The 15,568-nt window shown below is 42.8% G+C and overlaps 3 protein-coding genes across 3 annotated transcripts; 1 reads left to right on the top strand and 2 right to left on the bottom strand.

Moving 5' to 3' along the window:
- Window positions 1–9,330: 9,330 nt before the first annotated feature.
- On the bottom strand, window positions 9,331–10,432 carry LOC121602984 (B-cell receptor-associated protein 31-like). Its single transcript, XM_041931730.1, has 3 exons — window positions 10,166–10,432; window positions 9,793–10,079; window positions 9,331–9,715 (listed from the first exon to the last, which is right to left on the bottom strand). Exons 1-3 carry the CDS (start codon window positions 10,392–10,394, stop codon window positions 9,536–9,538), a joined length of 696 nt encoding a protein of 231 aa, XP_041787664.1. The 5' UTR covers window positions 10,395–10,432; the 3' UTR covers window positions 9,331–9,535.
- Window positions 10,433–11,672: 1,240 nt separating this feature from the next.
- On the bottom strand, window positions 11,673–12,684 carry LOC121602983 (ER membrane protein complex subunit 4-like). The gene is given in 3 exon segments (XM_041931729.1): window positions 11,673–12,323; window positions 12,326–12,468; window positions 12,596–12,684. Coding segments are annotated over 3 exon segments (516 nt in total). The 5' UTR covers window positions 12,652–12,684; the 3' UTR covers window positions 11,673–12,006.
- A 46-nt stretch (window positions 12,685–12,730) lies between these two features.
- On the top strand, window positions 12,731–14,673 carry LOC121602982 (general transcription factor IIH subunit 2-like). The gene is given in 4 exon segments (XM_041931727.1): window positions 12,731–12,813; window positions 12,958–13,043; window positions 13,308–14,344; window positions 14,347–14,673. Coding segments are annotated over 3 exon segments (1,263 nt in total). The 5' UTR covers window positions 12,731–12,813; window positions 12,958–12,984; the 3' UTR covers window positions 14,514–14,673.
- Window positions 14,674–15,568: the final 895 nt, after the last annotated feature.

Below are 15,568 nucleotides of genomic sequence, written 5' to 3'. Positions count from 1 at the left end.
TAGTTTTACGATGACGATGGCGGTTTCTTAGAGTTGCAAAAACCGAATGCTTGTTTATTCAATGTTTGGTCCCTTTTATACCACCGGAAGCCCATACAATTTTAGGGTGTATGTGTATCCTTTCCGAGGTACTTATATAAGTGTACGTACGCGTGAGTGTCGTATTTTAGTGTTTGTTACGCATATTTATTCCGCTTTTACACGCAGCGTACCCGGTTTCTAGTGTAAGGTGATCGTGCACCTCGCGAATTTACAGTTTGACACGTTCGTTACTGATATGCCGCAGGGAATATATCTTGAGGAAAATACAACTAATTTATTTATTCCTTAGTTCAGAATGGAACCATCTTTTTTCACTCAATGTGTACTCTGATCCAGTCTTGCAATGTTACTGCGTTATGCGTGTTACTATGCAATATCTCCCCTCTTAATTCAACTAATACGGCTCAAACCTGGCTGGTAGGCCACGAATTCTTCGAGGTCTTTCCGCAATCAGGGGTTGAGCAGACAATTTCTATTTTCACGCGAAGCTTCCTCTTGTAGATGCATCTAAAGTTGGTTTGCATGTGAGCTAACAATTGGCTGGTTGTTTTCCAACATTACGTTGTAGTTCACTCTACCGACTCGTTCGACTATTGATGCCGATTTCCACTCCCAGGAATTATTACGATGGACTTGTGCATAAACCGCTTCTCCAAGAACGAAGAATTTTCTACCAGCTTCTGGCTTTTCATTTCGTGATCGTGGAACTGGAGGTAGTGGCAATGAATGAACTGTTCGAATAGGCCGCTGAAACATCAATTCAGCTGGAGAATTTTCTGGTACAGGTGTGGTTCGATAAACTTGCAGAAAAGTCTGCAATGCTTCATCTGATGTCTCTCTCCGATTTTTCGGAATGTACGTTTTAGTGTGTCCACGAAACGTTCTGCCAAACCGTTTACTTGGGGATGGTGTGGTGGATTGCTTATAGCAATGTCTTAGTTGTAATCAAGTAGCCATTGGTTACAGCAACCGTGGTTACACTGAATATCGAATAAATGTAGTTAGTCTTAGTTCACTCTTAGAACGGTTTACATCGTCTTTCAATCGCTCCTACATTGGTGACCCCGACGTGATCTCCGGATTGTTATTAGTTCTCCTAATTTGAAAATTTGTGAACGAACATGTCTACCGAAAACGTTACTAACGAAGAAACTTCCCCTGCTACTGCAGCCGTTTCGGTTAAACTTCCGGAATTCTGGAAGAACGATCCATCGTTGTGGTTTTCGCAAGCTGAAATTCAGTTTTTGTTGGCCGGCGTTCATAAGGATGAAACAAAATTTTATCATATTGTCGCTAAACTCGAACAATCCGTGCTTTGTCATATCGCCGATTATGTAAAACAGCCTCCTGCGACAGGAAAATATGAAGCCGTTAAGCAGCGCCTCATCTCTCGATTCGAGCTCACGGAACAAGCCAAAATGGATCAGCTACTTGGATCGTACGATTTTGAGACCTTCGTCCTACGCATCTTTTAACGAAGATGCAGGAACTTGCTGCCGGATTGAATGTGAATGATTCCTTGTTAAAAGACTATTTCTGCAAAAACTTCCAGCTAATATACGTGCAATACTTAGCATCCACGATGGAAGTCTTTCGAAGCTGGCGGAGATGGCAGATAAAATGATAGAAATGGCTCCTCAAACATCAGTTATCCATGCTTCTGTGCAAAAAGAAACGACGGAAAATTTAGCAGAAGAAGTTGCTGCCATGAAAGTAGAGCTACGCCAAATGAAAGCACGGCAACCTGAGCGCGGTCGATTGCGTTCCACTCTCTCAAAATCGTACCAATGAAAACATCTGTTGGTATCACCGGAAGTATGGAAATCGAGCTACGCGATGTCGAAGCCCTTGTCAGTATCATCAGTCAAAAACTAGATTTCCGCCCATCCGAAATCGGCGAGGTGGGCGGATTAAGAATTAGTCGCCGTCTGCAAATCTTCGACAAATCTTCTAGTATTCGGTTCTTAATCGACACGGGATCGGATGTATCGATAATACCTGCATCCAAGATAGAGAAGACTCGAGAACCATCGCCGTTTTTACTCCATGCAGCAAACGGAACGAAAATACGAACGTATGGGAGCAAGTTTGTTTCAGTGGATCTCGGACTCCCGAAAGTTTTCGTGGAATTTTTTGCAAGCCGACGTTACTTTCTGTAATTATTGGTGCCGATTTCCTCGCGCATTTTGGTCTTCTTGTAGATCTTGGAAACAGAAGACTTATTGATGGTGGTACGAAATTACACACTGTTTGTGGATTATCGAAATCTTCGGTTTACGGTGTAACAACTATAGCAAAAGATCATCCTTTTCGAGACTTGCTGGTCGAATTTCGAGAAATCACCGCCCCGCCGACAATGCGCACTGAGGTAAGACATAATGTAACCCATCATATTCAAACCACTTGACCTCCAGTTGCTTCCAAACCTCGTAGAATGCCGCCAGACAAACTCCAAGCCGCTAAAAAGAATTTGAGACCATGATGGAGCTCGGGATTTGTCGCCCTTCCAAAAGCAGTTGGGCAAGTCCACTTCATTGCGTACCGAAAAAGAATGGTCAATGGCGCTTTGTCGGAGATTACAGGAGTTTAAACCGGATGACTGTGCCAGATCGTTATCCTGTGCCACATATTCACGATTGCTAAATTTCTTAGGTAAGAATATTTTTTATTTACCACTCTAGATTTGGTACGAGCATATCATTTTGTTCCGGTCGAGGAATGCGACGTTCCAAAGACTGCTGTAATCACTCCGTTCGGGCTCTTTGAATTTACCAAGATGCAATTTGGATTATGCAACGCGAGCCAGACATTTCAGCGCTTTATGCATCATGTCTTCGGTGATTTGGATTTTGTGGTGGTGTTGTCGATGATATATGCATTGCATCGTCTAATGAGGAGGAACACCTATCGCACGTGCGAACTGTCTTTGAGCGTCTCAAATCAAACGGCTTGGTACTGAACTTGGACAAATGCAAGTTTGTCCAAACAGAAGTTAACTTTTTGGGGTATCACATCAATGCATCTGGTATCAAACCTCAAGCTAATCGCGTTCAAGCCGTTGTTGATTACAGTCGTCCGATTACGGTGAAGGATCTTCGACGATTTTTGGCATTGCTGAATGGTTACAAACGCTTCATCCGGAATGCTGTCTCATTGCAACAACCATTGCAAGCACTCATTATTGGGAATCGAAAAAACGATACAAGAAAACTTCAGTGGACGATCGAAGCAGACGAAGCTTTCGTGAAATGCAAGGGAAGTTTAGCAAACGCAGCTTTATTGTCCTATCCTGACTCGTCAAAACGAATGGGACTGATGATTGATGCTTCGGATACAGCGGCAGGAGCTACTCTACAACAAAATGTCGCTGGCGCATGGCAACCGCTGGGGTTTCTCGCAGAAATTTTCCCCTTCACAGAAAAAGTATTCTGTCTTCGGTCGCGAGTTAACAGCCATGAAATTAGCGGTGCAGTATTTTCGACATCTAGTGGAAGGGAGAGAATTCACTATTTATACTGATCATCGTCCGCTCACGTATGCTCTGAATTCTAATTCAAATCATCTTCCTCATGAAGAACGATATTTGCAGTACATTTCGAGTTTCACAAAAGATATTCGGCACATTAGTGGCAAAGACAATTCTGCTGCAGACGCATTATCCAGAGTCAACACCATCTCAGCTCCTTCAACAGTGGATTTTGAATTATTATCGAAAGCGCAGCATGACGATCCAGAACTACAGAAGCTACTTGCTGATCGAACTACATCAATGAACTTGCAGTTAAGATCATCTGTTTCAACTAATCAATTGCTGTATTGTGATGTGTCGGATAATGTACATGTCAGACCGTATGTACCAGAGAAGTTACGGTTAGAAATTCTTCGCAACATCCATTGCCTTTCTCATCCCGGTGTTCGAGCAACGAGAAAAATGGTTGCGCGAAGGTTTGTTTGGCCCTCAATGAATCGAGACGTCGCCCGCTTCGTCAGATCTTGTATTGATTGTCAACGATCGAAAATCCATCGGCATACATCTGCGGCGCTCAAAGAATTCGAGCTTCCAAAAAGTCGTTTCCGCCATGTTCATATCGATTTGGTTGGACCACTTCCGACGTCGAACGGAAAGCGGTATTTATTAACGATGATCGACCGGTTTAGTCGTTGGCCGGAAGCAGTTCCTTTGCCAGATACTAGCAGAAACAGTCGCTAAAGCATTTTGCGAATGTTGGATTTCTCGGTTTGGTGTTCCAGAAACAATCACGACCGATCAAGGACGACAATTTGAATCCGAATTGTTCACGGAATTCACGCGGCTTTTTGGGCTCTCCGTATTCGTACTACAGCGTATCATCCCGAAGCTAACGGTCTTATCGAGCGTTTTCATCGAACGTTAAAAACTTCGCTCACTTGTGTCGATTCGAAACGTTGGTGCGATAAACTGCCGTTGGTCCTGCTCGGTTTGCGAACTGTTATCAGGGAAGATATCGATTGTTCTGTTGCCGAGATGACATACGGACAGCCACTACGAATTCCTGGCGATTTTTTGGAACCCTCGAAGACGGAAATATGTCGCTCAGAGTTTGCCAAACTGCTTTGCCGGACCATGCAACAAATTGGACCAATCAGAAACTCGCATCATGACAAACGATCGGTATTTGTTCCGAAGGATTTGCAAAGTTGCAAAAGCGTTTTTGTTCGAATCGATTCAGTCAAGCGGCCTCTTACACACCCATACGAGGGACCTTTTCAAATAATCGAAAGGCATGAAAAGTATATGGACTTAAATATGAACGGTGAGAAACGAAGGATTTCGATTGATCGTATTAAACCAGCATATATTTGCGAAAAGGATTCGAATGAAGATAACGAAAGAACAAAAGTTACGTCATCCGGTCACCGTGTTCGGTTCTTGGCGTAACTGAGGGGGACTCTGTGGTGGATTGCTTATAGCAATGTCTTAGTTGTAATCAAGTAGCCATTGGTTACAGCAACCGTGGTTACACTGAATATCGAATAAATGTAGTTAGTCTTAGTTCACTCTTAGAACGGTTTACATCGTCTTTCAATCGCTCCTACAATGGTATGGTGCTGTACGAATGTGACAAATACCCAACTGTTTGCAAAATGCTTGAAATTCAAGGCTGGTGAACTGCGTACCATTATCAGAGACTATAGTTTCTGGAACACCAATGTTGCAAATGATTGAGTTAAAAACTTGATAGTTGTCTTTGCTGTTTTAGTTTTGGTAGCTTATACTTATGGCCATTTTGTGTATGGATCAACTACAACTAAGAAATACACGCCATCTACAGGACCGGCATAGTCCACGTGTATACGTGGCCAGTGGCGCGTTTAACGGTAAGCAAAGTAAGCAATTGCGCCGTCAATGAGGAGCCCCGGAATCTTTAGTCCATTATCTATTACAGTTGAATATTGCACGGTATTAGCAAGGAGCGCCCCGTGGGTTATGGACGTTGGGGCCCAGCGCTAGACGAACCCCCCCCCCCCCCCGCCCCCGGCAGCAACAAAATTTAAGATGAAAAGTTACATAATCAAAGACGGATTCCGAGCACCCCCCGGTAATAATCTACAGAGGGCCTCAACAATTCTTACTGCTTAGGGCCCCCGACACTGTAAACCCGCTACTGTACGTGACCATGGCTTTTCCGACATAGGCCAAGATTCAGGTGTTTCTTTGATTGGTTCTTTGCCAACAGTACAGCACGAAGAACAACGCCGGACAAAGTTTTCGATATCGACATCCATTCCCGGCCAAAAAACTAAACTGCGAGAAATGGATTTCATTCACACCTTTCCAGGACGACCACGATGGATTTTTTGTAGTACCTTTTTTCCTATAAATGTTTGAAACAAAAACTCTATTGTTGAACACGATATATCCATCTACATGCGTTAACGATTCTTTTCGTGTGTAATACGAACGAATGTCTTGATTTTTTATTCAAGAACGACGCTTCGTTCGGCCAGCCTTCCCGGATAAATTTTAAAACAGCTTGCAGTGTTTCGTCCAGTTTTGTTGCTTTTTACCACCGGAGCCTGGCGAGCTTGATACGCTGCACGACATTGAGGTCGCCGTATTTCTCGTATAGCTCGTCATTATAACGGCTCCTTCATTGTCCTTCCACACATACGGGGCCAAGTATCCTTTTGAGCATCTTCCTCTCGAACGCGGCTAAGAGGGTTTCGTCAGATTTGGACTGTGTCCATGTATCAGAGGCGTATGTGATTACCGTTACTATATAGGTACTATATAGTCCCAGTTTCGTCCGTCGCGACAGGTTCTTTGAGGTGAACTGATTTTTCAGGCTATAGAATGATCGGTTGGCAGCCAGCATCCTTGCGCGCAACTCAGCTTTGACCCAAGATAGATTAAAAGAGTAAATTTCCGACCAAGTAAGTACTTATGAAATTTGGTTACCCCATAAGTAAGAGCAAGAGCTTCTTTTTCTGGTTTGGCCTTATTCTGTAGAAGTTAATGTTCTTGAAGCACGTTGAATGGCTTTCAAATATCCGTTCGGGAATTTATGAAAAATAGAATGATATGAAGATTCGGATCATAATGTGTCAACAGTAAGACAGAATGCAGTATTTTCTTGAATTTTTCGAACGATGTGTGACAATCCGAATCCACTTCCACTTCATATCCTTAATTCCGTATAAATTCACAGCTCCTAAGAACGATCTTAGTTCGGAAATGTTCGTTGGTGCTGGAATAGATGCGATGGTTTTCAGCTTCTCTGGATCAAGACGTATGCCGTTGCGATCTACCATATACCCCAAATAGACAATTTCAGTTTGATAGAATTACATATTTCCAGCTTGACGAGTAGGCCATGTTTTTTTAACATTGAAATCAGTGTCTAATGATTGCTTGTGTGCCTCCCAAGTTTTACCGAAAATTATAGCATCATCTAGAAATGTTCTAACGCCAGGAATGTCAGCAATCATACCGTCAACTAGTTTTTGAAAAGCTCCAGGTGCTGATTTGACTCTCGGTGCGAGACGGTTGAACTCAAAAAGACCTCTATGAGTGTTGATCGTAAGAAGGTGTTTAGATTCGTCTTCTACTTCTACTTCTAGGTATGGATCGGTATGCTAGGTATGCAAATCAACTACGCTGAATACAACACTTCCGTTCAGTTGTGCAAAAATTCACCGATAAGCTTGAGTTGTTCTCCCGATGCATTGGAAGCTTTAAGGGATGCTTGATGTAGTTATTCCGTTGACATGATTAACAAAATTCCCTGAGATTTCTTTTGATTTTGATTCTTCTCGCTCTTTTGATATGTGTTGTGGTTGGAAGATTTTGATCTCATGGCTATACAGTAACCTTCCTTGTGGCCTACATTTTTGCACACTTTCCAGAGATGATCTGTAAATTGCAATCCCGTACAAAATATATTTTTCCACACTGCTAATGAACAGTATTCGAATCTGATTTCGGTTGACGCTGATCTTTTGATCGGGAAGGCTGCGGCAAACGATACGATTTCTTCTCTGAAACTGCATGCACGGAATGCTTCGATCTTGATTGATTTTCGATCATCGTTGTATCCGCTTTCAGATTGATAAGCCGTTGAAATTCTGCCATTAGTGTTTGAATGTTGACTTTAGCCTCCGGCGTCGTATTTTCAATTCAAGATAGCAGCCTTGCTCTAATATCCGAGAATTCCAGAGCTTGCAGTCAACACATAAAATTAGACATTGAAATCGTCTAATTTCAAAGGATTTCGTTAGGACTTCTAGTTTTAAAAGTAGCCATCTGTTGAAGTAGTTGAGCCATTTGAATGATAACGGTTTCAAGGATTTGATTGTTCCTCCTTGACGCTAATTCTGGTTAGCTTCAGAATCTCGTGAGCTTTGGGTTCCGGGTTCGGTAATAATCCTCGTCGCCAAAATGATATGTCGCCGGGAATATATCTTGAGAAAAACACAACTGATTTATTCTTTAGTTCAGAATGGAATCATCTTTATTTACTCAATGTGTACTCTGATCGAGGCTTGCAATGCTACTGCGTTATGCGTGTTACTATGCAACAGATATTTGAAATCAGAATATGTTGCAGGACCCATAAAGCCTCAGGTTCAGTTTCAAAAACTATAGAACTACTATAGAATCGCTATGAAAATATGATCAGTTCCAGGCCTGTTAAGGATTCAGAACCAATTCCAGGACTAGTATGCGTGCAGTAAAAACTTCCAAGACCGTTGTATGATTGGGATCAGTTCGAGGACCGGTATGAGATCAGGTTTAGGTAAATCAATTAAGGGTCCGGCATTGTGGACTGTAATGGATTTGGTAGTCGTTTCTTTTTTTAATACATTTCGGAGTTAAGGGATACCTTGAATTCACGTTGCGTAGTTCTGTAACCGGGCCAGAATGGACATTAAATAAACAAAGCAACTGGTTATGAGTCGACAGTTACATTGGATTTTGAACATAAGCTACGCTTAAGGTATCAGCTTGATCAGTTAAGGCCGACTAACTAGACCAGTTGACTGGTAGATTGATATAAACGGACAGCAAATTCGCCCTACGATAATCAGTCGACAACATGCAGCTGCCCTATCATCATCATCGTCATCACCTGATAGAGGCGAATAGAGTCAATCGGACCGTACAAATAACATAAAAACAAACATCATCAACTGATCCTAAACCAAACAGTAAAATTTGTTAGGCGAGTGGAAATTGTTTTACATAATGCAAATAATTCAGCTATTGCAGTCGTTCATACATTTAAACTCTTAAATCTTATCTTCCCCTACCTTTGCTGATTACGATAGGGATGACGGTTTTCTTTTTGAGTATCAGTAATCGGGTGCGCCTTGCAGTTTATCAGGCACCGATAACGAATCATACGGATTGGTGAAACAAATGATACCCAAAAAATGCAATGCGATGAAGACTAATAATTTGACTATTCTTCCATTTTTTGTGTGTTATGTTACTAAACATTTATTTTGTCCTAGTTCAGCGTCTCTCATACAATATTTTTGTTTGTTTTTTTTTTTGTTGCAAGAAGAAAGAATTTGTTTTATCGTTCGAAAATTCAGTGCCTTCGTTCCATATTACTCTGTCCGAAGAAACAACTCTTCTATCTGAGGTGCAATACAATCCACTCTCTTTAAGTTATTCCTTGCAAAGTTTTGGTTGTTTATGCAATCGGCCATCGCCCGCAAAAAGGATCGTAAAACCGTGAATTATTACATGCATACGACAATTAAATAGAGAAAATGAATGTTATAGAAAACAAAAACAAAAGCTAGTTTTTAAAGTGAACTTTAAATTTGTCGCAAACAATGTGTAATGGAACATCACTTAGATTTATACATGAATGATGAGCATAATTGGTAGAAAAGACAAGTACGCACGCAATACTCCACACCATAAATAGCCCAAAACCTTAAACCGTACGTATAAAAATTCAAGATGCCAATTAATTATGAAAAGAAAATTTTGCCAAAAAACTTAATCACTCTTATCTGCGCTGGAAACGGTGATCTTCTTCTGCAGTTTGCTGTACTCTTCCGTTAGTCGATCGTATTCGCGGTTTAGACTTTCCGATTGTGATTTCATGGCCTCCTTATCCTTGCGCTCCTTGGCCAGCTCCTGCTCAAGCTCGGCGACCTTCTTCTTTAGCTCATCGGTCTGCAAGATGAACGGTTAGAATATTATTATTTGCTGTGCTCATCATACCTGACGTAGAACAAAGTCGAGTAACCTACATTTGGTGCATCGCCAGCCGGTTTGTCCTTGGCATCCGCTTTCTTATCGCCATCCTTCTGCTGATTCATCAGTGTGCGAGCGGCGCTGGTAGCACTTTGCGCCTGCTTCATCGAAGCTTCTGCCTGTGCGAGCAAAACAGCCTGGCCGCTAATCAGTGATACCAGCCGACGAATCACCAGCGACAGGAAGATGGCAAAGCCGGAAATGTAAAAGTTACGCTGGGCACGGAACAATCGCATACTGTGCTGCATCTCCACATTCAGGTGCGTTTCGGTGTGCGTATGATCTGCGGTTCAAGGCGAATGGAAGAAACATGAGACATCTGTTTTTGCTGCAGGGTGGTTTCAATTTCATCACTGTTTCGCTACCTACCGTTGGAGGAGTATTTACGCATCTCGCGGATCGCTTCCAGGAGGAACAGCACCAATACAGCGAGCAGCAGATAGAAATAGGTCTGGGCTTGGCGGCTCAGCATCGCCAGGAAGCGGGATTTGAAAAATCGATGCCATTGCTGTGGGCTCCGGAGCGGTAGTACGAGCAGTAGCACCACAAATATTTCCACGTACAGGAACGATGCAATAATGCCCCAGACGAGAGTCATTTCGGTAGGATTGTGTGATGCGCTTTATCAAGTTTTTAGAATGGAACAGCGGCACGGAATCTATAAATATCACAAATGGGGAACGCGTTGCCTTTTCTTGTTGCTTCACTATATGCACGACACGAACTTGTTCCGGTATATTGCAAGGGTTCACAGAAAGGTCTCAACGCGGTGTGTGATCAGCAGGCAATGTCGTGCATAGAACGTACGGATGCGCCTCAAATAGCCGCCCGAAAGACACGTATGTTGCTGATGAAACTTTGAACCCAAACAAGACGCGGACAAAGATGACGATGTGCCGGGGTGCTGGGAGAAGATATTTACCTGTATTCAGCCTACGACAATCGCAGATTGTTCACTGTACGGTTGACTCACCGAGGTCCAACAGTTGAAAAGTTTTGCTGTAGCGAGCAACGTTTTAGCTGCGAAGTTGGCCTTGATTTGTTGTGTGGTATCGAATGTCGCATGAACCTGCTCATTGAGCACGTAAACGTCAAATGTCAAAGCGAAACTGCTCATTGAGCAACGGATTTGCTCGACGAAACAAAGCGATGTAAAATTCTCCCCCCTGCACTAAACAACTGCTGTAATTGCTTGGTTTTGCAAACTTTGGAGTAACTGTCCTACGAACCACCACAAATCACTAGTGTTATTAAATTTATGTTAGAATTTTGCAAAAATCTTCGAGCAATTTTCGATGTTCGAAATTTGACAAATACGTGACATTTTGTATTTGTTTACAAAAATTCCATAGCCTTCTAGCCTCCGGGCAGTTTTCCTTTCTAGCGCTCCAAGGGTTAAAAATAGCAGTCCAAAGTGGATCCACTCGGAATAACAGACATGCTGAAGTTTCTGGTAAGTTTTCTGTTGGATATGTGATGGAAATTTGCCTGTTTCTTCTCGTCACATGATCGAAACGCTTGGGAGGGAAAGCGACATTGCATAACCATTGCGATTCGATCGCATTGACGATTAAACAGGTGTAACGCTTCGGCAACTATTTTTAGCCTCCCCGAAAAGCTTGAGCAATGGCCCTGAAGAAGAGAGGGAAAGTTTTAGATTCGACTAATTGTGACCTTTACTTTCTTTCCCCTCTCTTGCTGCGCCAAAACAGCTGACGTTCGGAGCCGGTGTTTACACCGGAATCTACATCACACAAAACTATGAGGTGAAAAGGGTTGCTTCCGTTGATCGTGCATTACTTGTTTGTTTACCGACTGTTTACCATTTCATTGTCCCGCAGGTACCGAGGGTGGACGAGCCGGGAAAGCTGTTGGAAAAGGCGAAAGAATTCGCCGATCAGTACAAGAAGCCGTAGCCTAGCGTGCCTCGGAGACTCGGCCAACAGGACTACGGTTTTGTGAAAACTCAGGATGGCTCTAAGCTAGTTCTTTCAACTCCTAGACTAGACAACTATTCGTTTTAAACAACAGATTCAACCGAAAGAGATTTATGTTTGTCACCAAATTCACCTTGTTCCGTTCATTGTATATGCTTTACGTCTTTTTATTGTTACCCCTCTCACCATCCTCTATGTGTAGTGAAAAATAAATACAAACTTGTTTCACAAAAATGCACTCCAGGGTGTCGCGTGGATGGTTGTTCCGCCGGCTCAGAGCAACGAGATGCCGCCGCCGGAATATTCCAACCTTCTCTGCGGCTCGACGAACGCGAGCCAATCGGACGCATGCGTCGGAAGCAGGCCCATGCTGTGGCACTTGTAAAGCGCCAGCCCAATGTTAACAAGGTTACCCAGCAGAAACACCAGCTTCTGTCCGGTGGCGGAAATGCCTTCAATCACTTTGAACGTGGAATGCGTCGACAGCATCATCTTGACCGGCCGGATAAACATCATCACCACCATCATGATCGGAAAGATACTGATAGAATTGCCCGACATGTACATGATGACCAGGTTCATGGGAACTGCTTGATTGGACCGAGTGCAATCTCCCACGACTTCTTCAGGATCAGGTGGCTCTGGTCGGTCTGGTTGACCACCTTGCTGCTAATCACGTCCGCCGACGGATTGTAACCGGGCGGAGCCGCAATGTCGGATCCACTGCTGCGCGATCTAAAATCAAAAACAAACCATCAATTTATATCCAAAATAAGGAATTCACGACCAACACGGTTTGTTTAGCATGGGGGTGAGCATACCACCACCATGCTTCCGTAGCAAACGCAACAAAGATACGCACTTGGTGTTGAAATCTAGCGCCCATTTAAACTTCTTAGCTGCCACCTTGGTCGTCATTATTAGTTTACGACTGTTTCTGTTATCAAAAAGTTAGAACTAATGCACAAAATTTAGAATTTTATGATGATAGAAAAAACTTGCACAGAGTGTGTGTGAGTGTGTTGTTTTTTTTTTCTCGCCCCGTCTTTGCTGACATTTCTTTGACAGCTATCAGGAGAGGTGAGTTTTGGTGAGAAGTTCACCACACGACACCAAAGGGTTTTGGAAGGTAAACAAAATAAAGAGTGCATGCCGGCCGCTGCTTCGACTACAACGCGAAATATTTGTGAAATTAGTGTAAAAATCTGGGTTTGATCTTTGCAGGAAAAGTAAACCTACTGATCAAACACAATGGCGGACGAAGAGGATCCAAAGGAATATCGCTGGGAGACGGGATATGAGAAAACATGGTAAGTTCCGACATCCTGTTGTTTTCAAGAACCTTCCGTCATAGGAAATTCTGAATAATGATCTGTGGACTTCATTGCCCTCCTGTGAATGATATTTTGTCGATCAACTTACATTGATTAAAGTCTACAATTCAAAAGCGGATACAAATGGCCCTGAACTTTGAACATTGCAACCTTTTGGGTGGCTTAGCGGCAATCAGGCAAACCGGTTGCGGCATAACAAGCAACGTACAAATGATATTTTCTTTCTTATTATTCCCACAGGGAAGCAATCAAAGAGGACGACGATGGGCTTATCGAAGGATCGGTTAGTGATATCATCCAAAAGGCTAAGCGCAAGCGTCAAGCAATGAAACGCGGCTTCAGTAAGCTTGGCATGATGCGCCACCTGTACGTGTTGCTCGACTGCTCCGAAGCGATGACTGTCCCGGATCTGAAACCAACGCGCTTTATATGTTCTCTAAAGCTGCTAGAACTGTTTATCGAGGAATTTTTCGACCAGAATCCCATTTCTCAGCTTGGCGTAATTGCAATGAAGGCAAAGCGCGCGGAAAAGATTTCCGAACTCGGCGGTACCTCCCGGAAGCACATTAAAGCGGTGCACGCACTAACCAATGGCGTACCGCTGGTCGGTGAACCATCGCTTCAAAACGGTCTGGAGCTGGCGCTGAAGACGCTACGAATGATTCCACAACACGCAAGCAGAGAAATATTAGTTATTATGGGAAGTTTGACCAGCTGCGATCCGAACGATGTCCATCTGACGATCGAAAATCTTAAAACGGAAGGCGTTCGATGCTCCGTGCTGTCTCTTTCAGCGGAAATCCGTATCTGCAAGTTCCTGTGCACCGAAACGGGCGGGTTGTTTGGTGCCGTGCTGGACGATGCGCACTACAAGGATCAGCTGCTTCAGCACATCGATCCACCGCAGGCCGGCAATCAGCAGGAATTTTCGTTGATTAAGATGGGTTTCCCGCACGGCAAGACGGAATCGGGCAAGGAACCACCGTTGACGATGTGTATGTGCCACATCGACAGTGCGGATGAGCCGGCCAAACTGACCTCGGGCGGTTATCACTGCCCCCAGTGCTACAGCAAGTATTGTGAGCTACCGGTGGAATGTTCAGCGTGCGGTTTAACGTTAGCCTCTGCGCCACATTTAGCCCGCAGCTATCATCATCTGTTTCCGGTGCCACATTTTAACGAACTCCCGCTAGAGCAGGTACAGGTGCAGGAACCGCGCGACCCACCGGTGACAAACTGTTACGCCTGCCAGAAAACTCTCGCAAGCGGCACGGATAAATGGTATACGAGTGCGATGCCTGCAAGCAGGTGTTTTGCATTGATTGCGATATCTTCATACACGAAACGCTGCATTCATGTGTAGGGTGTACGACGATTCCGGCATCGGCTCAAACTTTACAGGCACGAAAGCCGGTACCACCACCGCACAGTATGTCTATCATATAACGCTGTTGAAGCTACGGTATACACGATGATGCATTTGTTTGAATCCGGCATGCTCGAGCATGTTGTTCAGATGCTTAATTGTACCATTAAAAGTTGTCACTGGAAAAAAGGCGTTTGAATATAAACTTGAAAATTGTGCTTATTCATTTGGAAGAAGGCTGTCCGAAAAATGTAGCTAACATAGAGATGGGTAACTATTTGAAATTTATAAATTCATGAATCTTCATCAAACAAATATGAATCTCTACAAATTCATGAATATTTGAAGATGTATTAATCACTTTCGTTAGCTTACTGGTGGGACTAGAGTACGACATCTTTATTACATGCTCCAGCTATCGTATCCTGCCGACTTTGGCAACCGTTAAGATATCTGATTAGCCGTACAGCTCAGTAAGTTCGTGGATCATCCTTTGCCATCACTCTGGCTCAAACACACTGCCAAAGATGGTCCAGATGATCTGTCGCTTAATAAGTTCATGAATCTCTCTCAAGAGATTTTTCCCTCATTTACCGCCTATGTAAATGAAGTACACGGTTTTAATTTATACAATTTTATAAATTCATGAATTCATGGGCGGGTCGCTGTTGTACAGCCGTCATCTCGAACGACTTATCCTGTAACCGACCGAATACCCGGTTATAATGTCAATTTTCAAACTAAAATATTTTTTATTGAAAAAACGGGAGCTACATAATTTGTGTACGTATCTTTCAATTCAAGTCAATTCCTTTTAATTCTTAAATATTTCATTTCTATTGTTTTATTTTGATATCCCTTATCTCTACGACCGGCATACCCGAGTATCTCATACTTTTTGTAAGGAAGTAAACCTTTTTAATTTTATTTTTTATTTATTTATTTTATTTATTTTTATTTTATTTTATTTAATAATTTATCACATCAGAAATATAGGAATTTCAAATTTGTTAAAAGAAAAGGCATTAGTCTTAATTACTTTGATGCAGAAATATAAATTTTAATGATTTAATATTTTAAAATATTTTGTTATATATGGCAACCGGTTTTTTCCATTGGTAGCTTTCAATGCTTC

Source organism: Anopheles merus, unplaced genomic scaffold (assembly GCF_017562075.2).
Source record: "Anopheles merus strain MAF unplaced genomic scaffold, AmerM5.1 LNR4000747, whole genome shotgun sequence".
In the NCBI taxonomy this organism is placed as follows: Eukaryota; Metazoa; Arthropoda; class Insecta; order Diptera; family Culicidae; genus Anopheles; species Anopheles merus.
This window is presented reverse-complemented; position numbering and strand designations above follow the sequence as displayed.